This window comes from Arachis hypogaea, chromosome 6 (genome assembly GCF_003086295.3).
Source record: "Arachis hypogaea cultivar Tifrunner chromosome 6, arahy.Tifrunner.gnm2.J5K5, whole genome shotgun sequence".
Taxonomy (NCBI): Eukaryota; Viridiplantae; Streptophyta; class Magnoliopsida; order Fabales; family Fabaceae; genus Arachis; species Arachis hypogaea.
In genome coordinates, this window is record NC_092041.1 from 103,314,328 (window position 1) to 103,339,927 (window position 25,600).

Consider the following 25,600-nt stretch of genomic DNA (forward strand, 5'->3'; position numbering starts at 1 on the left):
TCCGATCTTCAAATCTCAAAAGGATCAACGGTCCAAGCAAATTGCAAAGTAAGGAGGCGGCTGTTATATATTTACTAAAAACAAGGTCAGATTCGAGTCTCTCTCCCTCTTTCGCCCTTCGACTTGGCATTTTGCTTTCTTCTCATCACTCTTCGCTCAATCACCAAGCTCGCTCTCTGAAACGGCGTCGTTGTGTTCTTCTTCGCTTGCTGCTCCTCCTACAGTCTTACGCTACGAAGTCGTTTGGTACTCCTCCCACTGTCGTTTTCATCAAAACGCGTCGGCGTTTCGTTCATCTGTTTCCGTTTACTGCAAAACAATAGGGTTTCGTCTCTAGGCCTGTGATCTCTCTATCTAGTATCGAATTGCTGCTTCGCTGAGCACGCTGCTACTTCTGGCTTGTGTTTTTCGGTTACTCAACGGTAATTGCTTATGCGTGTTTGGAATTTCCATTCGAATTCGACTTCTTGTGGTATAAAAAGTTGCCGAATTGGTGTGAAACTGCACCATTTGCATAAAGGGATTTGAGTTTCTTTATGTTTCTCTAAAGAATTTCTTTGCAGTTTCGTTAATTTCTCGGTGCAACAATTCATTCCCCTTTCTAACCTCTATCTCTAGTAGTAGGCTAATTTTGAAAATTGCCTTGTTGAATTATGGTTTTTATGTAATTGACATCTCTGAACAGTTATCCTGAACTACACCTTGCGGTTAGAAGCGAACCGATAAATTGTTCTTGGGAACGGATTTTGCTTGTGTTACGATGGCAAAGAGTAGGTTTTCTGGAGGATATTATGGGAACACTGTTGGGACAGCCGGCGAATCCGAGGGATCTGGTAGCTCTGGAAGAATAGACACTGAAATTACTGTTTCAGAGGACTCTTGTGTTCCTACAAGGAAATGTATTAGTTTGAATTCGAGCCGGCGCGATGTGTTTGGGGTTCCAATGCAAGTTGTTCCATTGTCGAAGTTGTCGCACTTTCAAAGAAAAGACCTGGTACTCAAGCTGAGATCAGAGCTTGAGCAGATTCGAGCACTTCAAAAGAAGGTTGAACTACAAGCAGCTAGCGGTGTTGCACTGTCATCCTCCAGTGATATTCTAAGCTGTAGCAATGGGAATAAGCATAATGCATCCCGGATTGATAACTCGAGGAAACCGTCGATTCCTAGTTCCATACCGGTGAATAAATTGAAAGCATCAGCTGATAAACCTCGAAGCTGGAACCGGGGATCTACCGGCAAGTTTCAGTCTGCCGCAAAGAATTCTTCACCCAGCACGGCAAATATTTTGTTGATGAAAGATTGTGAGTCGCTGTTGAAACGGTTGATGAGCCACCAGTTTTCTTGGGTTTTCAACTCACCTGTAGATGTGGTGAAGTTGAATCTTCCTGATTATTTCACAATTATCAAGCATCCTATGGATTTGGGAACAATAAAAAGAAAGATAGCTGCTGGATCATATAAGGGTCCCTTGGAATTTGCTGGAGATGTGAGGCTTACATTTTCGAATGCAATGACTTATAATCCCCCTGGGAATGATGTCCATTTCATGGCTGATGCCCTCAACAAATATTTTGAAGTGAGATGGAAAACAATTGAGAAGAAAATTCCAAAAATGGATGCTCTGCCACTGCCTGCGAAGTCAGACACTTTTGAAGATGTGAAAAGTGCAAAGCCAATGCCTCCTTCAAAAAGGAGGAAAATTGCATCAGTGCCCTCTCAACCTGAAGTTTTGCCACCTCCTAAGCGGGTTATGTCGGATCAAGAGAAGCACAAGCTAGGTAGAGAATTGGAGTCTTTGCTGGGAGAAATACCTGTCCATATTATTGAATTCTTAAAAGAACAGAGTTCAAATGGTAGAGAATGTGGAGAGGATGAAATTGAGATTGATATTGATGATCTCAGTGATGATACATTGTTCACACTACGCAAGCTATTGGACGACTATTTGCAGGAGAAGCAGAAGAACAATGCAAAGGTGGAAGCGTGTGAAATAGAGGTATATCAATTTCTTAACCCTTTCATAATTTTAGTTAATCAAATTTTATCGTATCGGTGGAATCATCCATGTAACCTACATTATACCCTTTGGGTGCGGATGCTTGTGTACTGAGCTGCCTTTTTGATACTAAGTTACTGAAACCCCCCTCCCCCCCTCTTCCTTTCTCTCTCCCAATAATGGATGACAACTGAATTTATGATTTTTATTTCTGGTTATCTATGTTTTCTGTTGCAGCTGTTGAATGATTCTGGGCCAAGCAATTCTTCTTTGCAAGCATTTAAAGGTTATACTCTGTGTGTTTGTGTATCTATGCACCTGCACGTGTTTGTGTACTAAATTTGATTTTCTATTTGAATTTGTGCCACTTGTAGCTAATGATCCAGCTGATGAAGAAGTGGACATTGGTGGAAATGAGCCTCCTGTCTCTAGCTGTCCTCCTTTGGACATTGAAAAGGATACAACTCATACTATGGACAAACGGTTAAGTCCTGGTAGCTCCAGTGGTAAGTGGGGTTTGAATTTTTACATGATGCATTGTATACGGAAATAATGTGTGACTATGTGATACATTTGGTACATGATAGGGGAGTATTACAATAATATATTATATGCTTTTTCTGTTGTTTTATCACAGCTATAAACTGAATTTTCAGAAAAGCAACCAATGCATTCATAGTTAGACCTATGCAAATCTTGAAGTAAAAATGCTAGTTTTGTTTCCAGATGAGGGAAAATAGTTTTTATTTGTTCAGATGATGTTACTGCACCTAAAGTTTACTTGTTTGATTTAGATTTTGAGTACGTCAAACGCTTTTGTAGCCTTATAGCCTTATAGCTTAGGCAATGAAGTTGAACACTAACTTGGGACATTTGGCTACATTTTACTGCAAGCTAACTGATGATTCATTGCAACATGCTTGAAGAAACTTTCAGTAGCTTTTGATTCTGCATTTTAGAATCTCAAGGCCACTATTACCTCATTGCTGTTTATTATCTTTCTCTCTCTCTCTCTCTCTCTGGCCATACTCAAACACCATTTGGACAACTTCCCTTTCAGCTAAATGCTTTGGAATTCTCTTTTGAATTGCCCATAATTTTTACATCAACTGGCGACTATAATATCTGATGTGGGCATTGTGCAGATATGGACTCTGGTAGTTCTTCTGGTAGTGAATCCGGTGATGGGAAAGCAAGTCCAGTAAATGTTGCAAAGGTCTGGTTTGTTATTAAGTGGAAGATTTTATTTGGTTATCTGTAATTGCTGGTGCTGTTCCTAATATGTTCTATGATTTCTTTTGCTACATGCTGTAATCTAATCTTTGGTTTGGGTTCTTCTACAGGAACCAGAAAATGTGGGTTCTGGGGATCAATTGGAAGAAAAGCTTAAGGCTACTGATGACCTTGAAATAAATCGTGAGTTCTTGGTTTGTCTTTTTCATACTAATTGAAGGTGAAAAACATGATTCACAGTTTGGAAAAAAGAATGCATTTCTTTATGCTAAAATTAAACTCTCCAAGCCTAGATGCTATTTTGATAACTGCACTAAGGTGTACAATATAAAGCGGAAGTTATTAGAGTTCCATATTGCCTAGACAAGGCCTTGATATCACTTATAATTGTTGGAAAATCCTTTCATCTTGAGCTAGTTTAAGAGGTTGAGTTAGGTCTACTCAATTCTAATGAGAGCATTATCCAACTAGGATTATGTTAGGATCCAACTGCAAGTTATCTGATTCAACCCTCAATGGAAGTATGGGATTCCGATGTGGGGTTTATAAGCCCTTCAACTCCCAATCACAATAGATAGTGTTTTGATGTGGTTCTCTTAGGGTTCTTTTCAATTCCTACTAGAGACTTCCACCATATCCTTTAAATAAAGTTGGTGATGTGGGTTGTAATGCCAGAACTGAGACGCTCAGGACTAATGAAGGGGCTAGTGAACATCCAGCCTGTTTGGGCAGGGGTGGGATGTTATAACCCTTTCAATGGCTAGCTTTTTACGGTCTTGGTTCCTTGTAAAGTTGACATGCAAATAGGGTAGGAAGGGACTTGCCAATGGAGCATCAAGGAAGGACCAACTTTTGGCAAGGAAAGCAAGGATGTGTCCTGGCCTCAAAGGTCCAAAGTCCTATAAATTATCTCGTGACAAAAATGGGTCCTAACTGCTTCATATTTTTCTTTACTTTTTTCCCATACACACACACAAATTCTCTCTTGCAAAAATGGGTCCTAATTGATACATATTTTTCTTTACCTTTTTTTTTTCCATTTTATGCAAAAATTCATTCCTAAAAGCTCTAAATAGATAAAATTCTCAATCATCGAAGCTTGAAAATCCAAATTAAAATTGAATTTCTAAGTTTTAAATTTTTCCCATATAAAATTAAACTTCAAACCTTCAAAATCCATATGTTAAGTTCCTCCAAATTTTTTTGTTCCTCTTCCTCACAATCCAAACCCACAAGACATGTTCATTTTCATTTCCCACAACTTTTAACTCTTTGGTGGGTGCACCATCACATTCACCTTCTCTCTCCCCATTATGGCTATATTGGGTTACACACAAAAATTTAGGAAAGAAATTTTATGCAGATGAGTTTTCAAAGAGTAAGTTTTCATGTGAGAAAATATTATCAGAACAGTGTACTTCTAATCTTATTTGGTATTTGTTAAATTATAAAAAAATCACAAATTTAGTTTTTTTAAAGCATTTCAAAAACATTACACGACTTAGTGAGTCAAATCTTGCAAAAGATGAAGTCATTCAATCACGGAAAAAGAGCACGAGAGAGTATTGTTCGACTGGGATTGTAGTTGATAGTTATTAAAGTCACCAAGTTCTGCTAATCAAACAACAGGTGGGATCAGCTGTTGTGCTCATCGAAACAGGGGGAACTTAGTTTAACTTTTGATTTTAATCTTTAAAATAGGAGACACCAAGATCCTGAAGGAATTCAAATTACGAGAAATGCTAGAGTTCACTTCCATCTAACTATCTCAGAAGGTTTTCCTTGAATTCCATTTCAGACTTATTTCACAGTGACCATACAATAGGTCAAGTTGGCTGCCTGTGGTATTAAAGACTAAGGTTCTGAAAACCGGATCGATCATCGAATCGCTCTGGTTATTGGTTTATTGGTTCAATCAGTTCAATCGTGATCCAACTGGAAAAATTGTTTTATAATAAAATAATAAATAAATTATAAATAAACACTCTAAAACATAATTATAGTCTAAAATAAACTTTAAAATATCTTCAAAATTTAAAGCAATACATGAAATGTCATCAACCGAAGTCTTAAGATCTTTAGAAAAAGTACAAACTTAAATCCAAATATGAAATATGAATTGCCAACATAAAAGTGTCATCAATCATCAAAATCCGCAAAAATTTGCTGCAGATTTGCGTTGTTGGGATCATCTTCACCTTCATTTCCACCCTCTTGAGCAGAAGAATCAAAAGATGAAGCATAAAGACCACTACTACCACTGTCACTTTGATATAAATGAGCATCAATATCACCTAATAAAATACACATATCATCATACGGAACTTTAGGACACTTTCTAACATTTCCGGTTATCTTTGCTAAGTGTTTTTTCATTCTGTGAATTTTGCCTCCTCCGAAAATTGTAGACAAAATAAACATTGATATTGTGGCTTTTCATTCATTACTTGGTTGATTAGCAACCAAATTATTATCCACGGAAATATTATTATCAGCAAATGCTTCTTGGTTGATATTATTATTCATAACTGAAATCAATAAATTATCAACACAGTCACAATCTAAGTACAATTAAATCACAAAACAATATAGTAAAACACGAGCTAATCACTAATCACTAATATGACTGATTATTGGTTCTTAAACAAATGCTCCTGTTTTACTATATTATTGGTTCTTAATCACACTGTTCTCTCTGTCCTGCGCTCATAAACAAATGCTCCCCGTGGTGTTTGGTTATGGACTATCATGATGACCCTAACCTAAATACCCCTCTTTGGAAAAAAACATTGCTGATTTCATGGGACCTATCCTGAGCCAAAATGGTATTCGGATCTCTAGATCAAGAGCTTAGACTATTAAAGAATTTGTCAATTCCAAACAATGCTAAAAGTTTAACTTGTTCCATAAATTGTTCTTTTCATCTGAATTGTCAAACATGAATGAAACACAGCAGTATCCACATAAAATAACTTCAAGGAAGTCCATTTTTTTCCTTCCCTCTTCTATATATTCAAATGAGAGAATGATATATAGTGAATCCACCTATTGAGATTTTAGACATTAATTGGGAATACTTTTTTATTATTACTAATGATAAAGCTTACATTATCTTTTATTAATCATTGGGCCCTTACCTGTTATTCCCTGCAGAATCTGTTAGTGGCTTAGATCAACTTGAGGATAACTCTCAGCATAAGCCAAGTTCTCTTGATTCTGACTACCGTCAGGATGGTAAGTTTGCGTGGTTTACTGAAGATACATCTTTTAGTGATATGCACTACATGAACACAGAATCTTATTTATGTTGCAGGAGACAGTGGTCCTACCGAGAGACAGGTTTCTCCTGATAAACTTTATCGAGCTGCCATATTGAAGAAGCGATTTGCTGATACTATCTTGAAAGCACGAGAAAAGACGCTCACACAAGTAAGTACATTTTATATTTGAACTGACGTGAAACAATATTCTCTATTAACGTGTCCTTCTGATCCTTACTTATATCTAAATTAAATTTAATTTGATTAAATTTGGCTGAGCTCAGGATGAGAAAGGGGATCCAGAAAAGTTGCGCCAGGTTAGAGAAAAACTTGAAATGGAACAACGAAAAGGTAATTTGCATCTTAATACATGTGCCACATAAGAGTGCTGATCACATACTTGCTATCCAACTTATGAATTTTAACTAACCTGTGTGAGGTTGACTCGTTCTTGAGCAGAAAAGGCAAGGCTACAAGCCGAAGCAAAGGCTGCTGAAGATGCTCGAAAGAGGGCTGAAGCAGAAGCAGCTGCGGAAACCAAACGAAAGAGGGAACTCGAAAGAGAAGCCGCAAGACAAGCATTACTGCAGGTAAATAGGCAAACTCTGGCTTGCCGAAATGCATCCATTGCCCATTTGCTCAGATTTTATTGGGTTATATACTGGCATCTGTGCAGATGGAAAAGACAGTTGAAATCAATGAGAATTCTCGGTTTCTCGAAGATTTGGAAATGCTTAGAGCTGTGCCTGCTGAGCAGTTGCCGAGCTCTGTTGATGAGACAAGTCCTGATCACTCTCAGGATGGTCTGGGGAGTTTCAAGTTTGCCGGGAACAATCCCTTGGAACAGCTTGGATTATATATGAAAGTGGATGATGAGGAAGAGGAAGGAGAGCCACCCTGTGTTTCAAACCCTGTGAATGATGTAGAAGAGGGAGAGATTGATTAAGTTACTCGTATTTTGTATGATGAACCGGGGAGAAAAGTATAATTATCTTCGTCCCTTTAAATTTCCCGACTCCTTTAGTTCTTTTAATGTTTTTTATTGTTGAAAATATATAAAAAAAAGAATAAAACGTTATATAGTTCCCAAAATGCACTAAACCCATCACAGATGGGAGGGAGCATATTTGCTTGCCGCACAATCCAGCCTCTAGAATAGAAACATTATTTAGGGTGTTTGAGTGACTTCCGTTTAGGTTAAGTGATATTTATATGTGGTTTTTTCTTGATATGTTACTTCATGTATATAATAGTTCATTATCATATGCTGTACAATGCTCATTACCATATTTTTGTAAAATGCAGAAATATTGAATTTGATGGATTTTATCGGGGTTAGTGTATACAGTAAGATTAGTTTGAAAAAGTTTATATTTTTGAAAAGTAACTTGTACAAAATAATTTTTAAAAGATAGTTTTTTTTAAAATTGTAATATTTGTGTCTGCTAAATTAAATTAAGAGTAATTTTTAACAAGTACAAACATCAACAAATATATTTGGTAAAATAATTTTTAAAATTTAAAAATATAATAAATATTAATATAAGAATTAAATTTATATATTAATTAATATATGAGATTATACTAAATATTTTAATTGTAATAAGTACAAGCTAATTTTAAAAAATTTCTTTCCAAGTATTTTTAAAAGTATTCTAACTTGTAAAAATGGCAAAAATTACAAGCACAAGCACGTACCTATTTTGATTTTAAACTAAATCGTAGTATAATTTACACAACTTTGGCTTTTAGGTTTGTCAAACAACGGTTGGAATGGTGAGCAATAATTTTGGGTCAATTGTATCTTCCTTTTTGTCGGACAATAGCGTTAATTATCGAGTATATATTAGTTGAAGGTTAATTACTAATTTCTAACTTCCTTCAAATTTAGCTTTCTTTTTTAGGTGAGGATTTAGTTATGAAACTGCTTGTATATATACCATTCAAATATCAGATTCAAGACATGGTGTAATTCTACAAAATTATCTCGTGTTAATTCTTGTGTTTATCTAGAGTTTTATTTATCAGAACAGAATGGTACAAGTCAAACGTTAGTAAATTGTGTTTGCTTCCCTTCTAGGTTACGTTGCTTAAAGGATAGGTTTTTAGGTGTTTCCCAATCTCGGAATTCCTTCATCTCCCTACATGAAAACGTGTAGAATTTGTTTTATGGCACTCTGCAAGTTTTGGATACCCGTATAACGGTTTCATGAATTGATATATTTTGGAAAACAATAGACTCTAAGATTTATAAGGCGGTCTGTATTTTATTTAATTTTTGTAAGAATAAACCACTAAAAAACATTTGGTCTTTTATAAAAAAATTATAAAAAGAATCACTTAGCATAAACTCACCAAATTTTAAAAGATGAAAATATTTCAATTTTCAAAATTCAATTTCTAAGGTTCTTTTTAAGAATATATGTTAGAAAATTAAATCAAGAATATTTAAGAAAGTAATACAACTACAATATACTAGAACATTGAAGAAGTTCAAAATCAAATTGAATTGGAATTGAATGGAAGTTGCACTCGTCACCTCCGTACTAGAAGAATCATGAAGTGCATTGGAAGCTTCAAGATTGATGACTAAACTTAATAAAGAATTTTCAAGATGTGATAGAAATTACAAGAAAAAGTTACTTTTTTGAATAGTCAAAGTAAAAAGCAAAGATGGATAAGTATGTGTATTAAGAAGTTAGTAGAATCGTGAACTTTTAGTATGAAACTTTGCCTATATAAAGGCACATATGCCTTATGTATTTAGTATGTTCTATGAAATGAAAAAGACATGATTATGTGAGTCCTTCTTTGTTCTATTATTTCATATGAGTATTAGTGAGTTTGAGAGATGAAAAATATGATAGCGTCATTTATATGAGTGAGTGATCCTAGGACCAATTAAGTGTCGGTATTATACTTACATTTGGTATCAGAGCTGGTTAATCCAGCGCCTGGTGTTTGAGAGTTTGTGAGGTGTGGGAGAGTTCTCACATAGTTGTTTATTCATAGAGTCGGTATGACAAACACTTTTAATATTGTGTGGTTCGGTCCCAAGTTAGATGGGAAACTTGATTATAGTTATTGGGAGACTTTTATGTCTACCCATTTGAAGACCCAAAACCTATGGAATTTCATTGAATCGGATTTGTAAGAAGGAGCAGATGCTGCCCAACAGAGGAGAGATCAATTGGCGCCATCTCAAATTCATCAAGGAGTAGATAATACGGTGTTTGGCAAAATAGCAAATGCCAAAAGTGCAAAAGAAACATGGAATACGTTGAAGCTGTCGTATAAAGGTGTAGATAAAGCTCAGAAAGCAAAGTTACGGTCTTTGAGGAGAGAATATGAAAGGTACAAGATGTCTAGCTCAGAAACTGTTGAGCAATATTTTACTCGTGTTACGGATCTTGTCAATAAAATGAGAGTCAATGGAGAAGATATGCCCGATAGCAAAGTGGTGGAGAAAATTCTTCGCATCATGCCGATAAAGTATGACCATGTGATGACAACGATACTAGAATCACACGATATGGATACCATGACGATTGCAGAGTTGCAAGGAACCATAGAAAGTCACATCAGTATAATACTGGAAAAATTAGAAAAATCAACTGAGCAAGTCCTGAAAAGCCGAGTGAATTTCAACAACGTTGTAGAATCAAGCCGTACACAAGAAGGACAAGGTCGTGGTTTTAATTTTTAAAGTAGAGGCAGAGAAAGTTTCAGAGGTAGAGGTCGTGGCAATTACAACCAAGGAAGTTATAATCATTTTACACCATCTAATCAAGAAAGAGGTCGAACGAATTTCAGGCCTGTCAACCAAGGAAGAGGTCGAGGTAATTTTTATCAAGAAAGAACAAATTTTAATTGCTTTCATTGTGGAAAGTATGGACACAAAGTAGCAGATTGTAGATTCAAAATGGTGAAAAATAATCAAGCATACGTTACAGAAAATCAACATCAAAATACTGATGATAATCCGGATACTCTGACTTTATTTTTTTACAAGTAATTCATGTGCTGAAGATGAAAATATATGGTACTTGAATAATGCCTGTAGTAATCATATGTTTGGTAGAAAGGAGTTATTTTCTTCAATAGATGATCCAGTCAAACTATTATTGAAGTTTGGTAATAGTACAAAGATCCCTATTGAAGGAAAATGGCACATACCAATTAGATTGAAGGATGGTTCTCTGAGTTATATTTCTGATGTTTTCTATGCTCCTGAACATGATTACAATTTACTAAGTATGGGGTAATTATCTGAAAAGGGATATAAGATAATAACTTATCGTGGATATTGCACTGTGTTTGACAACAATGGAAGGTTCATAGATAAAGCAAAGACGACTTCAAACAGAATGTTTCCATTAAAAATTCAACATATTAATCCCTCTTGCAAGAGTTCTGTGATACTGGATGATAACTGGTTGTGGCATATGCGGTTTAGGCATTTTCATTTTCCTAGCCTAAACTACCTGTCAAGAAAAGGACTTGTTTCTGGTCTACCACGAATTCATATTCCCAATTGTGTTTGTGAAATTTGTGAACTGGAAAAGAAGCACAAAGGTCCATTCCCTATAGGAAAATCATAAAGAGCAAGAAGATTACTTGAAATTGTGCATTCAGATCTCTGTCCTGTAGAAGTTCCAAGTAATGGTGGTAGGAGGTACTTTATCACTTTTATTGATGATTTTAGTAGATATGCATGGGTATACTTTTTGAAGCAGAAATCAGAAGCATGTGATACCTTCAAAATATTCAAGGCATTTGTCGAAAACCAAAGTGGCTGTAAAATCAAAATTCCCAGAACAAGCAGAGGAACAGAATATCTTGCGTGTTCAAATTACTTTAAGCATCACGGAATTCAACACCAACTAACAACTAGATATACTCTTCAACAAATGGAGTTGCTGAAAGAAAAAATAGAACCATCATAGATATGGTCAGATGCATGCTCAAGTCAAAACAAATTCCTAAAGAGTTTTGGGCAGAAGCAGTCACAACAGGAGTTCATATTTTAAACATGTGTCCAACAAAGAGTGTTCGAGATAAAACTCCAGAGGAAGCTTGGAGTGGAAAGCGGCCTTCCATTCATCATTTCAGAGTCTTTGGGTGTATCGCTTATGCTACGTCCCAGATCAATTAAGGAAGAAGTTAGATGACAAAGGCAAAAAGTGTATCTTTATCGGCTATAGCACAGACTCAAAAGCATACAAGCTATACAATCCAGAAACAAAGAAAGTAATAATCAGCAGAGATGTGGCATTTGACGAGAAAGACATGTGGGAATGGGACACAAAGACAGAAAAGCATCCGATTGTAATTTCAAATACATGTGATAATAAAGAAGAAAGACAACTGGACGCAATCGAACAACCTGAATCATCTAGAAAATCTCAAAGAGAGAGGAGACTACCTGCTAGATTAGCAGATTATGAAGTTGGCAATGACAACGATCCATCCGATGAAGAAATCCTAAATTTTGCTCTATTTTCAGATTGTGAGCCATTGAACTTTGAAGAAGCCTCTAAAGACAACAATTGGAAGAAAGCAATGGATGAAGAGATTCATGCCATTGATAAGAATGACACATGGGAGCTGACAGATTTACCAGCAGATAAGAAGCCGATTGGAGTAAAGTGGGTTTACAAAACTAAGTACAAACCCAACGGTGAAGTTGATCATTTCAAGCAAGATTAGTTGCAAAAGGATATAAACAAAAGCCAGATATGGGATTGATGTCTTACTTTCTTGGCATTGAAGTGGTTCAAAGAGATGATAGAATTTTTATTTCTCAGAAGAAATATGCAAATGATATTTTGAAGAAATTTCAGATGGAGCACTCAAAACCAGTTTCTACTCCAATCGAAGAGAAGTTCAAATTGTTGAGAGAAGATAAAGGAAGAACAATAAATTCTACAGATTACAAAAGCTTGATTGGAGGTCTAAGGTACTTGACTGCGACTAGACCAGATATTGTGTTTGGAGTTGGTTTACTTAGCAGATTTATGGAGGAGCCTTCTACCAACCATTTGCAAGCGGCAAAAAGAATTTTTTGATATATTAAAGGTACTTTAAATGATGGAATTTATTATGAGAATACTAATGAAATAAACCTTGTTGGTTACACCGATAGTGATTGGGTTGGAGATATAGAAACAAGAAAAAGTACTTCAGGTTTTGTATTTCATATTGGTTCTAGTGCAATTTCATGGTTGTAAAAAAAACAACCAGTAGTAGCACTCTCTACAGCAGAAGCAGAATATATAACAGCAGCAAGTTGTGCAACGCAAGCAGTTTGGCTAAGAAGAATTCTTAAGGAGTTGAACGAGAAACAAAGTACTCCAACAACAATATTTTACGATAACAAGTCAGCTATTGCACTTTGCAAAAATCCAGTATTCCATTGAAGATCGAAGCATATTGATATTCGGGTTCAAAAAATTAGACAGTTGGTAAATGAGAAAGAAGTTGTGATCTAGTATTGTCCAACTGAAGAACAAGTTGCTGATATATTTACAAAGTCATTAAAGACCGAGTTATTTTACAAATTGAAGAAGATGCTTTGAATGATTAATTCTGCAAGCTTTTTTTAAGGGAGGCAATGTTAGAAAATTAAATAAAAAATATTCAAGAAAGTAGTACAACTACAATATACTAAAACATTGAAGAAGTTCAAAATCAAATTGAATTGGAATTGAATGGAAGTTGCAGTCATCACCTCCATACTAGAAGAATCATGAAGTGCATTGGAAGCTTCAAACTTGATGACTAAGCTTAATAAAGAATTTTCAAGATGTGCTAGAAATTACAAGAAGAAGTTATTTTTTTGAATAGTCAAAGTAAGAAGCAAAATTGGATAAATATGTGTATTAAGAAGCTAGTAGAATCATGAATTTTTAGTATAAAACTTTGCCTATATAGAGGCACATATGCTTTATGTATTTAGTATGTTCCATGAAATGAAAAAAAACATGATTATGTGAAGTCCTTCTTTGTTCTATTATTTCATATGAGTATTAGTGAATTTGAGAGATGAAAAATTTGGTAGCGTCATTTATATGAGTGAGTGATCCTAGGGCCAATAAAGTATGGGTATTATACTTACATTTGGTATCAGAGCTGGTTAATCCAGCGCCTGGTGTTTGAGAGTTTGTGAAGAGTGGGGGAGTTCTCACATAGTTGTTTATTCATAAAGTCGGTATGACAAACACTTTCAATATTGTGTGGTCCGGTCCCAAGTTAGATGGGAAACTTGATTATAGTTATTGGGAGACTTTGATGTCTACCAATTTGAAGGCCTAAAACTTGTGGAATTTCATTGAACCGAGTTTGTAAGAAGGAGCAGATACTGCCCAACAGAGGAGAGATCAATTGACGCTATCTCAAATTAATCAAGGAGTAGATAATACGGTGTTTGACAAAATAGCAAATGCCAAAAGTGCAAAAGAAGCATAGAATACGTTGGAGCTGTCGTATAAAGGTGTAGATAAAGCTCAGAAAGCAAAGCTACAGTCTTTGAGGAGAGAATATGAAAGGTACGAGATGTCTAGCTCAGAAACTGTTGAGTAATATTTTACTCGTGTTACAGATCTTGTCAATAAGATGAGAGTCTATGGAGAAGATATGCCCGATAGCAAAGTGGTGGAGAAAATTCTTTGCATCATGCCGAGGAAGTATGACCATGTGGTGACAACGATACTAGAATCACATGATATGGATACCATGACGATTGCAGAGTTGCAAGGAACCATGAAAAGTCACATCAGTAGAATACTGGAGAAATCAGAAAAAAGAACCGAGGAAGCCCCGAAAAGTCGAGTGAATTTCAACAACGTTGCAGAAACAAGCTGTACACAAGAAGGACGAGGTCGTGGTTTTAATTTTCAAAGTAGAGGCAGAGGAAGTTTCAGAGGTAGCGGTCGTGGCATTTACAACCAAGGAAGTTATAATAATTTTACACCATCTAATCATGGAAGAGGTTGAATGAATTTCAGGCTTGTCAATCGAGGAAGAGGTCAAGGCAATTTTTATCAAGAAAGAACCAATTTCAATTGCTTTCATTGTGGAAAGTATGGACACAAAGCAGCAGATTGCAGATTCAAGATGGTGAATAACAATCAAGCATACGTTGCAGAAAATCAGCATCAAAATACTGATGATAATTCGGGTACTCAGACTTTATTTTTTACAAGTAATTCATGTGTTGAAGATGAAAATATATGGTACTTGGATAATGCCTGTAGTAATCATATGTTTGGTAGAAAGGAGTTATTTTCTTCACTAGCTGATTTAGTTAAACTATTATTGAAGTTTGGTAATAGTACAAAGATCCCTATTGAAGGAAAAAGGGCACATACCAATTAAATTGAAGGATGGTTCTCTGAGTTATATTTCTGATGTTTTCTATGCTCCTGAACATGATTACAATTTACTGAGAATGGGGCAATTATCTGAAAAGGAATATAAGATGATAACTTATCATGGATATTGCACTGTGTTTGACAACAACCGAAGGTTCATAGATAAAGTAAAGATGACTTCAAACAGAATGTTTCCGTTAAAAATTCAACATGTTAATCCCTCTTGCAAGAGTTCTGTGATACTTGATGATAACTGGTTGTAGCATATGCGATTTGGGCATGTTCATTTTTCTGGCCTCAACTATCTGTCAAGAAAAGGACTTGTTTCTGGTCTACCACGAATTCATATTCCCAATTGTGTTTGTGAAATTTGTCAATTGGGAAAGAAGCATAGATGTCCATTCCCTACAGGAAAGTCATGGAGAGCTAGAAGATTACTTGAAATTGTGCATTCAGATCTCTGTTATGTAGAAGTTCCAAGTAATGGTGGTAGCAAGTACTTTATCACTTTTATTGATGATTTTAGTAGATATGCATGGGTATACTTTTTGAAGCAGAAATCAGAAGCATGTGATACCTTCAAAACATTCAAGGCGTTTGTCAAAAAACAATGTGGCTGTAAAATCAAAATTCTCAGAACAGACAGAGGAATAAAATATCTTGCGTGTTTAAATTACTTTAAGCATCACGAAATTTAACACCAACTAATAACTAGATATACTCCTCAACAAAATAGAGTTGCTGAAGGAAAGAATAGAACCATCATGGATATGGTCAGATGCATGCTCAAGTCAAAACAAATGCCTAAAGAGTTTTGGGCAGAAGCGGTCGCAACAGCAGTTCATATTTTAAACAGGTGTCCAACAAAGAGTGTTCGAGATAAAACTCTAGAGAAAGCTTGGAGTGGAAAGCGGCCTTCCATTTATCATTTCAGAGTCTTTGGGTGTATCGCTTATGCTCACGTACTAGATCAATTAAGGAAGAAGTTAGATGACAAAGCCAAAAAGTGTATCTTTATCGGCTATAGCATAGACTCAAAAGCATACAAGCTATACAATCTAGAAACAAAGAAAGTAATAATCAGCAGAGATGTGACGTTTGACGAGAAAGACATGTGGGAATGGGACACAAAGACAGAAAAGCATCCGATTGTAATTTCAAATACATGTGATGATGAAGAAGAAAGACAACCGAACGCAACCGAACAACCAGAATCATCTAGAAGACCTCAAAGAGAGAGGAGACTACCTGCTAGATTAGCAGATTATGAAGTTGGCAATGACAACGATCCATCCGATGAAGAAATCATAATTTTTGCTCTGTTTTCAGATTGTGAACCGTTGTACTTTGAAGAAACCTTTAAAGACAACAATTGAAAGAAAGCAATGGATGAGAAGATTCATGCCATTGAGAAGAATGACACATGGGAGCTGACAAATTTACCAGCAGATAAGAAGACGATTGGAGTAAAGTGGGTTTACAAAACTAAGTACAAACCCAACGGTGAAGTTGATCATTTCAAGCAAGATTAGTTGCAAAAGGATATAAACAAAAGTCAGATATGGGATTGATGTCTTACTTTCTTGGCATTGAAGTGGTTCAAAGAGATGATAGAATTTTTATTTCTCATAAGAAATATGCAAATGATATTTTGAAGAAATTTCAGATGGAGCACTCAAAACCAGTTTCTACTCCAATCGAAGAGAAGTTCAAATTGTTGAGAGAAGATAAAGGAAGAACAATAAATTCTACAGATTACAAAAGCTTGATTGGAGGTCTAAGGTACTTGACTACGACTAGACCAGATATTGTGTTTGGAGTTGGTTTACTTAGCAGATTTATGGAGGAGCCTTCTACCAACCATTTGCAAGCGGCAAAAAGAATTCTTCGATATATTAAAGGTACTTTAGATTATAGAATTTATTATGAGAATACTAATGAAATAAACCTTGTTGGTTACACTAATAGTGATTGGGCTGGAGATATAGAAACAAGAAAAAGTACTTCAGGGTTTGTATTTCATTTTGGTTCTGGTGCAATTTTATGGTCGTCAAAGAAACAACCAGTAGTAGCACTCTCTACAGCAAAAGCAGAATATATAATAGCAGAAAGTTGTGCAACGCAAGTAGTTTGGCTAAGAAGAATTCTTGAGGAGTTGAACAAAAAATAAAGTACTCCAACAATAATATTTTGTGATAACATGTCAGCTATTGCATTTTGCAAAAATCCAGTATTCCATGGAAGATCGTAGCATATTGATATTCAGGTTCATAAAATCAGAGAGTTGGTAAATGATAAAGAAGTTGTGATTGAGTATTGTCCAACTGAAAAACAAGTTGCTGATATATTTACAAAGTCATTGAAGACCGAGTTATTTTACAAATTGAAGAAGATGCTTGGAATGATTAATTCTGCAAGCTTGATGTAAAGGAGGCAATGTTAGAAAATTAAATCAAGAATATTCAAGAAAATAGGACAACTACAATATACTAGAACATTGAAGAAGTTTAAAATAAAATTGAATTGGAATTGAATGGAAGTTGCACTCATCACCTCCATACTAGAAGAATCACGATATGCATTGAAAATTTCAAGATTGATGACTAAGTTTAATAAAGAATTTTCAAGATGTGCTAGAAATTACAAGAAGAAGTTACTCTTTTGAATAGTCAAAGTAAAAAAGCAAAGTTGGATAAGTATGTGTATTAAGAAGCTAGTAGAATCATGAACTTTTAGTATGAAACTTTGCCTATATAAAAGCACATATGTCTTATGTATTTAGTATGTTCCATGAAATGAAAAAAGACATGATTTTGTGAAGTCCTTCTTTGTTTTATTATTTTATTTAATTATTAGTAAGTTTGAGAGATGAAAAATATGATAGTGTCATTTATATGAGTAAGTGATTTTAGAATCAATTAAGTGTAAGTATTATATTTACAATATATATTTAAGAATTGGATATTTTGTTGCGTTTTAAGATATTTTGAAGTATTTTTGTGATAAATAAACTAAAAAAAAAAAACTTTGTCTATGATTTGATAATTCGAAGATCTATAGGTGGTTTACTCTTTTGGTAATCAAGGTTGTTTTGTTATTAGCCTTTTGATGAAATGCTAAGCCAACGTTAAAGCTTGGGGTTTATTTTATTGGATTTTATATACAGTCAATTTATTTAATATTTATTTATAATTGAAAATTGAAAAAAAAATACTGTATCACATGTAGAGTGATTTAAGTATTTTGGATATATTATTAAGCAAAGTAGAGAAATTGAGGAAGATATATACTACATTATTCAATTGAGTTGTTCAAAATAGTTAAATACGATGGATTTATATAAAACAAAAAAAAACTTTAAAATTTAAAAGTAAATTTTAAGTTTAATTATTCTATTGTTTTTTATAGTTTTGTAAAATTTTTAGTTAAGTTTCTGTACTTTTTTTTAATTAAGTTCTTACACCAATTTTTTTTAATTGAGTCTTTACATTTTTTTATTTGGATTCCTGTACTAATTTTTTTTAGTTGGATTTTTATAAAATTAAGTCAATTACTGATAAAAAAGACTTAATTAAAAAAAATTTGGTATAAAGACTTAATTAAAAAAATATATATAAAGACCTGATTCAAAATTTTATAAAATTATAGAAACCAACAGAATAATTAAACTTAAATTTTATCGTATTGCTATTAGATCAACTATATTATATGAAATTAGAGTAATAGACAATAAAGAACAAACATATTTAAAAAGATAGTAGAATTTCGTCAAATGATTTAAAAATATAAGGAGATAAAAAAAATATTCATAAAACTTATACCATACATAAAGTGGTCAAGAAAAATCTATATATAAAAGATTTTAATACAAAAATAATATATAATAAGACATAATAATGACATTATCTGACTGATAATAAGATAAGAATCTTATTGCCCTAGTGTTATTTGATGGAGGACCAATTCATCTAAGTATTCTAGTATTTTTTTCTTTCTTAATCGTTTCCTCTGTTTCCAAGATTCCAGCGCTTCAAACACAGCATTTAATGTGAGGTGAATGCTACGGTGATTAAGATATAGTACCTAACTTACAAAAAAGATAAAAAATAATATTTAATAAATTTTAAATATTTTATTTTTATTTTATACATTTTATCTTTTACTTATAAAAATAAATTAGACAATTTAAATATTACAATGAAAGAAACCATAAAATTCACCATAATGTGAATACTCCTGGCAAAGGGAAGAGACATGAGGCAACACTAGATGTCAATGGTATGAAGGGAATGGGTGGATTGCATTGAATATGTTGGGAGTTGCCAGAACAATTTTTACTATTTCCATCTAAAATGGTATCGTACAATCATGTCTCCTTCAATGATGATTTCGAAACCATCCTCATGAATTCATCTACCTCACCACGTGCTTTAGGCGTTCAAATGTATGTGAAAGGGTTTGAAAGGGGTTTTCTAAAATCTAAAGGAACAAGTCACTTTTCCCTTAGTTACCCTGGAATTGTATACATTAATGGGATTAATAAGAATTTGAGCTTATTTGTGTGGCTAAACTTGGAACTTGATTGCCACTATTGTTAGAGCTAGTTATTGAAATGCCACTTTTTTTTTGTTTAAAATATATATATATTATCAATATGCCACTGAATTCGTATGATAAAGAAAAACCAAAAAATTGATTTAGGTAAAAGAAAAACCCTGAATTATTCAATTTTAATTGGACTATAAAGTAACACTTTTTAATTTAAATATGGAAATAAAAGTAGCGTCGAATTCGGATATGGAGAACATAGGTGCTTCACAGTCATGTGGTGTTAGTGAAACAGAACTCGGACCATGCAAGTTCTTCATCAGTAAAAAAAATTGAAAACTACAAACAATTCGGAGGGTCTGTTTTCTAGTTTTCGAAATTCATATTTGCCCAACCACAAGTTGGACCATGCGATTTCTTAAGCAAAATTTTAAAATCAAACAACTTGCATGGTCCGATTTGTGTACTATGAGTTTTTTCAATTTTTTTTAACCTTACTCTAAATTTTTTCAACTTTTTAAACATAAATCGGAGGGTCTGATTTGTATACTTCCATAATTTTAAAAAACACAAAAAATTATCATGTTAAAATATATTACTCATTTTGCTTCCATATCAAAATTTTTTAACCATAAAATAACTCTAAAAAATATAAAGGTCTGAATATAATGAAAATGTATATTTTTTATTTTATTAAAAAACAATGACATTATTAATGTACTTTTAAAAATGAAACTTAAGTAATTAATTTTGAAATAGTGACAATTAAGTTAATAAGTTGCTAAGAATAATCATTGACCTATTAAATTATGCAATAAATTCAAGGCAATTATTTAAGTATCTTCAAAAAAATAGAGGATAATTATTTTTTACATACATACATTTAATTAATGTCACATCAGTAAAAATAATTATCTCTTGTATTAACTGCATAAATGAGTATATGTCGAGCTTGGGATATCCTGAAGGAAGGTTTTATTTGGTGCATTGGGGATTTGGAACAAAACTTTTGGTTTTCTAAATGGAGAAGAGAGGGGCGACTGTGTAAGGAGATGGATTATGTTCACATTTCTGATTCGGATCTCAGGATCTTGGACCTTTAGTCATCTGGACAGTGGAACATTGAGAATATCTATTCTCCTCTGAATCAGTCTCTGCAGAGCAACATTAACTCTTACAACCCAGATGTTCAAGCTAGTTCAGAGGTCGGTTGGTGTTGGACTGGTGCGGTTTCAAAGGTTTATGATGCTCATAGTGGTTATTTGTGGCTCAGTAAGAAGATGTTTAGTTGAGAGGATAGGGGTAATTGGCTTTGGCTTTGGCTTTGGCGTCAACATGTTCCGGAAAAGCACAAATTTTTGGCCTGGCTATGTCTTCGGGAGGCTCTTCCTACTGCTGCATTTCGTTTTAGAAGGGGTATTTCGCACACAGATAGCTGTCCACGATGTTTCTCAGGTCAGGAATCGGTATTACATTGTATTCGGGATTGTCCAAAAGCCCAACTTGTTTGGCAAGCTTTAGGGATCTCCGATCAACCAGTGGATTTGATGAGTTGGTTCTTACATAATAGCAAACAACGCCCCTTTAGATTCTTTTCTGGTCTCTGGTGGATTTGGCGTTCGAGAAATAACGAGATCTTTCATCTTCACGACCATTGGACCACAGACAAGGTGATTGGTATGGCTTTGTCCTTGGAAAAGGAGCTCCGAAATATTTTTGAGTTGCAACGACTGTCTATCCCCTCAACCATTAGTGGCTCTTGGATTCCCCCATCAGTGGGTACCTTTAAGATTAATTGTGATGCTAGCTATCCTGGCAGTGGTGCTCGAGTTGGTTTTGCTTGTGTTAGTAGAGATTGGAAGGGAAGGTGGCAACGAGGCTGTCTGGGAACAATTGAGAGTCGTAGCATTTTGCAAGAAGAGTTGTTTGCTATTTGGAGAGGCTTTCTTTTAGCATGGGACTCGGGACAAAGAGACATTATATGTGAGACAGATTGTGTGGAGGCTTTTACTATTGTCAATAATTTACAAGATTGCTCTGGGTTTATTAATCCTTTGGTGTTAAAAATTCGAGATATCATGTCTTGGAAATGGCGTGCTGATCTTCGGTTGATCTTGAGCGATGCAAATACAGTAGCAGACATCATGGCAAAGACCACAATGAGGACCCTTTCTCCTCAAGTGGAGCTTCCGTCGCCTTGGAAAGAATTTGAGAATAGTATTCAGCAGGACTGCCTTTTTTAATCAGTTTCTTGTTTTTTTTTCTCGTTCTTAGTTTTTGTTTATTTCTTTTAAGTCACAAAAAAAACTGCATAAATGATTATTCAAAACGAACAAATGTGATTAAGGAACTGTGTAAAATGTTTTAAACGATGAGTGAATCAAAATTAAATTCTAAATTTATTATATATACTTTTAACACATAATAAAATCATCACATCTCTAATCAATTTAATTTATAATTAAAATTTGGACAAAAATAAATTTTGAAAAATACATTAAATTTTTTCTAAAATTATTCAAGTATTTATCAAATTGTATATTTTTGTAAGAGTATAAATGATACCATGATTTAATCTGTTAGAAATCAATTCAAACATAATCTTTCACATTCATAAAAATATATAAAAAAAATTAATTTTAATGTACTATTTGTGTAAAATGTAGAAAAAAAATTAGATGGTGTCCAATATTTAATTTCACCCTTAATTGCTCTCTCTCTTATTTATGTTTAGTCCCACTTATAGAATTAAAGGTGAGAAATTAGTCAAATTACACTTTATTCTCTCAAATGTTAAAAAAAATGAAAAGAATCCATTTCCTCATTCACACAACTAATATAAATAGTAGTTACTTTATTGAAGTAGTCTTATTTAATTAGATACACATATAAAATTATTTTATATTAACAATACATCAAAATTAATACATAAATAAATAATACTTAAATTTATCATAAAAGGATATGATGAAAGATAATTCCCCTTTCAATTTTTGTGAAATAAAAATTGAATAAAATCACTAGAAAAGATAGAACAGTCTTAACAGTATATAAGCAGGGGCTTAAATATAGGTTTCCAGAGCCCAAGAAGAAAGCGAAACCCAGTGCCACAATCATCAGTCATCTCTACTCATCTTCCTTTGATCTTATTAGCTCTGGATACATCGATTCTCGATTATTCCAACTTTTCTTCCCACTCTTTTACAGAAACACATTGTTCTTGTCCACACTCAATCTCAAACCACAGCAATTTGCAATTATTTTTCCCCTCTTCCCCAAACCAACGCTCACCACTTCACTCCACCGTCGTTATTTAAGCAACGAAAAAATATCTTACACGCACCACACTCTCCCACACAATAAGAACCTCGGAATATTCCAATTAATAAAAAAAAAAGGTTCAGTGTTGCTCTTAGTTTGTTGTTACGATCAGACACTTGGAAGAACAATGGCAACCCTAGGGTTTGAATCCTATGCGGTGCTTCCATTCTTTACAATGTTCCTCGCTATCTATCTCATTGGCTACTTCCTAATTTTCCGCAACTGGAGCCCTAAGATCCGACCCGAAGCATCCAGCTGCCTCATATCCTTCTTCCACGGCACTCCCGCCGTACTTCTCGCCTCCGCCGCCATCCTCTCGGACCCCAACCGCGGCTTCGCCGCCGCAAACACCGCCTTCCAGAAGCTAGTTCTAGACTACAGCATCGCCTACTTCCTCATGGATCTCCTCCACTACCTCGTGTTCTTCCCAAGCGACGTTCTCTTCATCGCGCACCACCTCGCCACTCTATTTGTCGTTGCCACGTGTCGCCATGTGGTTTCCCACGGCGCCTTCGCTGTGCTTTTCTTGCTTCTCCTCGCCGAGGTCACCAGCGCGTGTCAGAACGCCTGGACGCTGGCCGGTGCGCGTCGGAAGGAGGATCCGTTTGCGGCGAAGGTGTACGAGGCGCTTTCGCCGCCATTTTATGCTCTGTATTCGGTGGTGAGGGGATTCGCCGGACCTTACTTTGTTTATGAGATGGTTGTGTTCTATGCGGGCGAGCATGGCGATGGTTTGGTTCCGAGGTGGATTTGGGTTTCTTGGGTGGCGGTTGTTTTGATGGCAATAGCTGTTAGCATCTTGTGGATTTGGAATCTTTGGGTTGAGCTTTACAGAGAGAGGACAAGGAAATTACAAGAGAAGATTAGATAGTGTTGGTTATGAATTTTTAGGATTAGTCCTCTTGTGCTTTTATAGTTTTAATTATTGTAACAATTTTAAGTCTAATTTATTGATTGCATTGACAAATTCTATAACTCTACATTGCTGTTTTACTCTGCTATGTTTTTCTTTGTTGGTGTGGTATTCATAGAGGGAACCCTTGGCTTTGCATTTTTAGTGGTGGCATGTAATTGTAATGATATTACAGTTTTCAAATGCTTCACCGAGCACTGCAAATTCCACAATTGAAATGATGCCCTGCCACTCGAGAAGATGTGAAAACTGGAAACTAATAAGTACTAATCCAACGCCTCCTTCGGAGCAGAGGATGTTTGTTGTTATGGTGTACAAGTAGGCAAAATATTTACACACCTAGAAATTTGCAAATGACACAAGTCCTTGGCAGGAGACAATTGGCTGCTGACATGCAGCAAAAATGACTAGAAACTTTTTGCAAAACAAAGTGTGTTATGTCAGCTGATTAAAATTGTTAATAAGAATTTTTTTAACTATTAATTGGACTTTTTTTTTTCTCTTTTTGTCCACATGATTCGTTAGTTGGTCTTTTTCTGTCAATGAATTTATTAATTGGTTTGGACATTATTATTTGGATTCAGATCTTGTTCTTTATCACAACTTTTAGTTTTGGACACCTTTAAAATTTTATGGGTTAGATTCATTGTACCTAAGTCTTATTAAACAAAAAAAATAAAGAACCTGTGACCAAAAATGTATAACCAAAATTAATTTTGACAATATTCATCTTGGAACAATATTTTCCTATTTTAAGAATAAGTATTGTAACCAACTTGGGTTGGTCGAATGGTCAACTCACTCGTCTGTTTAAGCAAGTGTTGGGAGTTCGAACCCTGCCTTGTGTCCCAAAGCATAGTTAAGGACATACAAGGTGGATACTTAGAAGAATAAATTACCATTTGTATTCATGAAAAATACAAACGCTAACAAATGTATCTATATAAGAATAAAACGACAATTGTACCCATGAAAGATAGCTTCCGTGTGCCAAGAATACCCTAACGGACCAATTGTGTAACCAACATCCGTACTATTGGCACACAGAAGCCATCTTCTGTGGTTATAATTGGCGTTTTATTCTTAAATGGATACATTTGTTAGCATATGTATCTTTTATGTGTACAAATAGTCTTTTATGTGTACAAATGGTAATTTATTCTACTTAGAATAGATCAACATTTAAATGGCCCAAAGACCCAAACGACGTTATTTTTTTTCCCTTACAAAGAGAGAGAGAGAGAGAGAGAGAGAGAGAGAGAGAGAGAGAGAGAGAGAGAGAGAGAGAGAGAGAGAGAGAGAGAGAGAGAGAGAGAGAGAGAGAGAGAGAGAGAGAGAGAGAAGTATTTGCGCTATTATGACGTGTATAGTTGCAAGCGATTGAAAGAAGGTTCAATCGGAGCTCCAGATCAAAAGTTACGAGCGATTTAAAATCGAAGTGAACAGTTAATTTCACTTCTTTTAATTATTTTTACACCCCTAAACTATAAAATTTAGTTTCCTAATTTTTTTGAATAATAATTTATTTATTAGCTAATTATTTATTAATTACTCAGGGTTTACATCCTACCCACCTAATTAAAAATTTTGCCCTCAAAATTTGCTCTCAATCTTCATATACACTCCATCAAATTCAACAGACCTCGTATAATTCATTCTACTATTCTTCAATATTAATTCAAACACCAATTCACATTATTCATTCTCATTACATGATCATAATAACCAAATTGAAGCCTAAACTATACCCGTTTGTTTCATTCTTGACTTTGTCTAACTCTTTCTTACTGACTATAAATTTTCTTATCCTTTATGGGCGCCATCTAAATCAAATTAAATCTCAAATCCTTCTCAGCTATCTCAAGCACTAAGCAATTGCTCAATTTCTTAGCTTAAATCAATCCATTATCACCTTAACCTAAACCACGCATTCACACTTTCTATTCCTCGATCCTAC

General features: G+C 34.6%; 4 protein-coding genes across 4 annotated transcripts; all 4 read left to right on the plus strand.

Annotated features, from left to right (window-relative positions):
• Positions 1-77: 77 nt before the first annotated feature.
• LOC112697232 (transcription factor GTE8) lies at positions 78-7,813 on the plus strand. The gene is made up of 11 exons (XM_025750321.3): positions 78-422; positions 686-1,996; positions 2,234-2,282; positions 2,371-2,502; positions 3,142-3,212; positions 3,340-3,412; positions 6,383-6,463; positions 6,543-6,658; positions 6,774-6,840; positions 6,949-7,079; positions 7,166-7,813. Exons 2-11 carry the CDS (start codon positions 761-763, stop codon positions 7,433-7,435), a joined length of 2,226 nt encoding a protein of 741 aa, XP_025606106.1. The 5' UTR covers positions 78-422; positions 686-760; the 3' UTR covers positions 7,436-7,813.
• Positions 7,814-9,850: 2,037 nt separating this feature from the next.
• Positions 9,851-16,237, plus strand: LOC140173736 (uncharacterized). The gene is made up of 6 exons (XM_072198296.1): positions 9,851-10,073; positions 14,090-14,350; positions 14,496-14,607; positions 14,812-15,028; positions 15,125-15,357; positions 15,598-16,237. The coding sequence occupies exons 1-6, from the start codon at positions 9,851-9,853 to the stop codon at positions 16,235-16,237; spliced, it is 1,686 nt and encodes a 561-aa protein (XP_072054397.1).
• A 185-nt stretch (positions 16,238-16,422) lies between these two features.
• Positions 16,423-17,289, plus strand: LOC112805841 (secreted RxLR effector protein 161-like). Its single transcript, XM_025848168.1, has 2 exons — positions 16,423-16,986; positions 17,128-17,289. The coding sequence occupies exons 1-2, from the start codon at positions 16,423-16,425 to the stop codon at positions 17,287-17,289; spliced, it is 726 nt and encodes a 241-aa protein (XP_025703953.1).
• Positions 17,290-22,123: 4,834 nt separating this feature from the next.
• LOC112697237 (TLC domain-containing protein At5g14285) lies at positions 22,124-23,705 on the plus strand. The gene has a single exon (XM_025750328.3). It carries the CDS (start codon positions 22,858-22,860, stop codon positions 23,599-23,601), a length of 744 nt encoding a protein of 247 aa, XP_025606113.1. The 5' UTR covers positions 22,124-22,857; the 3' UTR covers positions 23,602-23,705.
• Positions 23,706-25,600: the final 1,895 nt, after the last annotated feature.

Excerpts from the sequence above, each read along its gene's own strand:
- LOC112697232 (XM_025750321.3), top strand. The coding sequence starts at position 761 with ATGGCAAAGAGTAGGTTTTCTGGAGGATATTATGGGAACACTGTTGGG. Across the intron at positions 1,997-2,233 it reads TGGAAGCGTGTGAAATAGAG|CTGTTGAATGATTCTGGGCC; the intron begins GTATATCAATTT and ends TTTCTGTTGCAG. Across the intron at positions 2,503-3,141 it reads AAGTCCTGGTAGCTCCAGTG|ATATGGACTCTGGTAGTTCT; the intron begins GTAAGTGGGGTT and ends GGCATTGTGCAG.
- LOC140173736 (XM_072198296.1), top strand. The coding sequence starts at position 9,851 with ATGTCTAGCTCAGAAACTGTTGAGCAATATTTTACTCGTGTTACGGAT. Across the intron at positions 15,029-15,124 it reads ACCGAAGGTTCATAGATAAA|CATATGCGATTTGGGCATGT; the intron begins GTAAAGATGACT and ends AACTGGTTGTAG. Across the intron at positions 15,358-15,597 it reads CCAAGTAATGGTGGTAGCAA|AGTTGCTGAAGGAAAGAATA; the intron begins GTACTTTATCAC and ends TCAACAAAATAG.
- LOC112805841 (XM_025848168.1), top strand. The coding sequence starts at position 16,423 with ATGGGATTGATGTCTTACTTTCTTGGCATTGAAGTGGTTCAAAGAGAT. Across the intron at positions 16,987-17,127 it reads CAGAAAGTTGTGCAACGCAA|GTTCATAAAATCAGAGAGTT; the intron begins GTAGTTTGGCTA and ends ATTGATATTCAG.
- LOC112697237 (XM_025750328.3), top strand. The coding sequence starts at position 22,858 with ATGGCAACCCTAGGGTTTGAATCCTATGCGGTGCTTCCATTCTTTACA.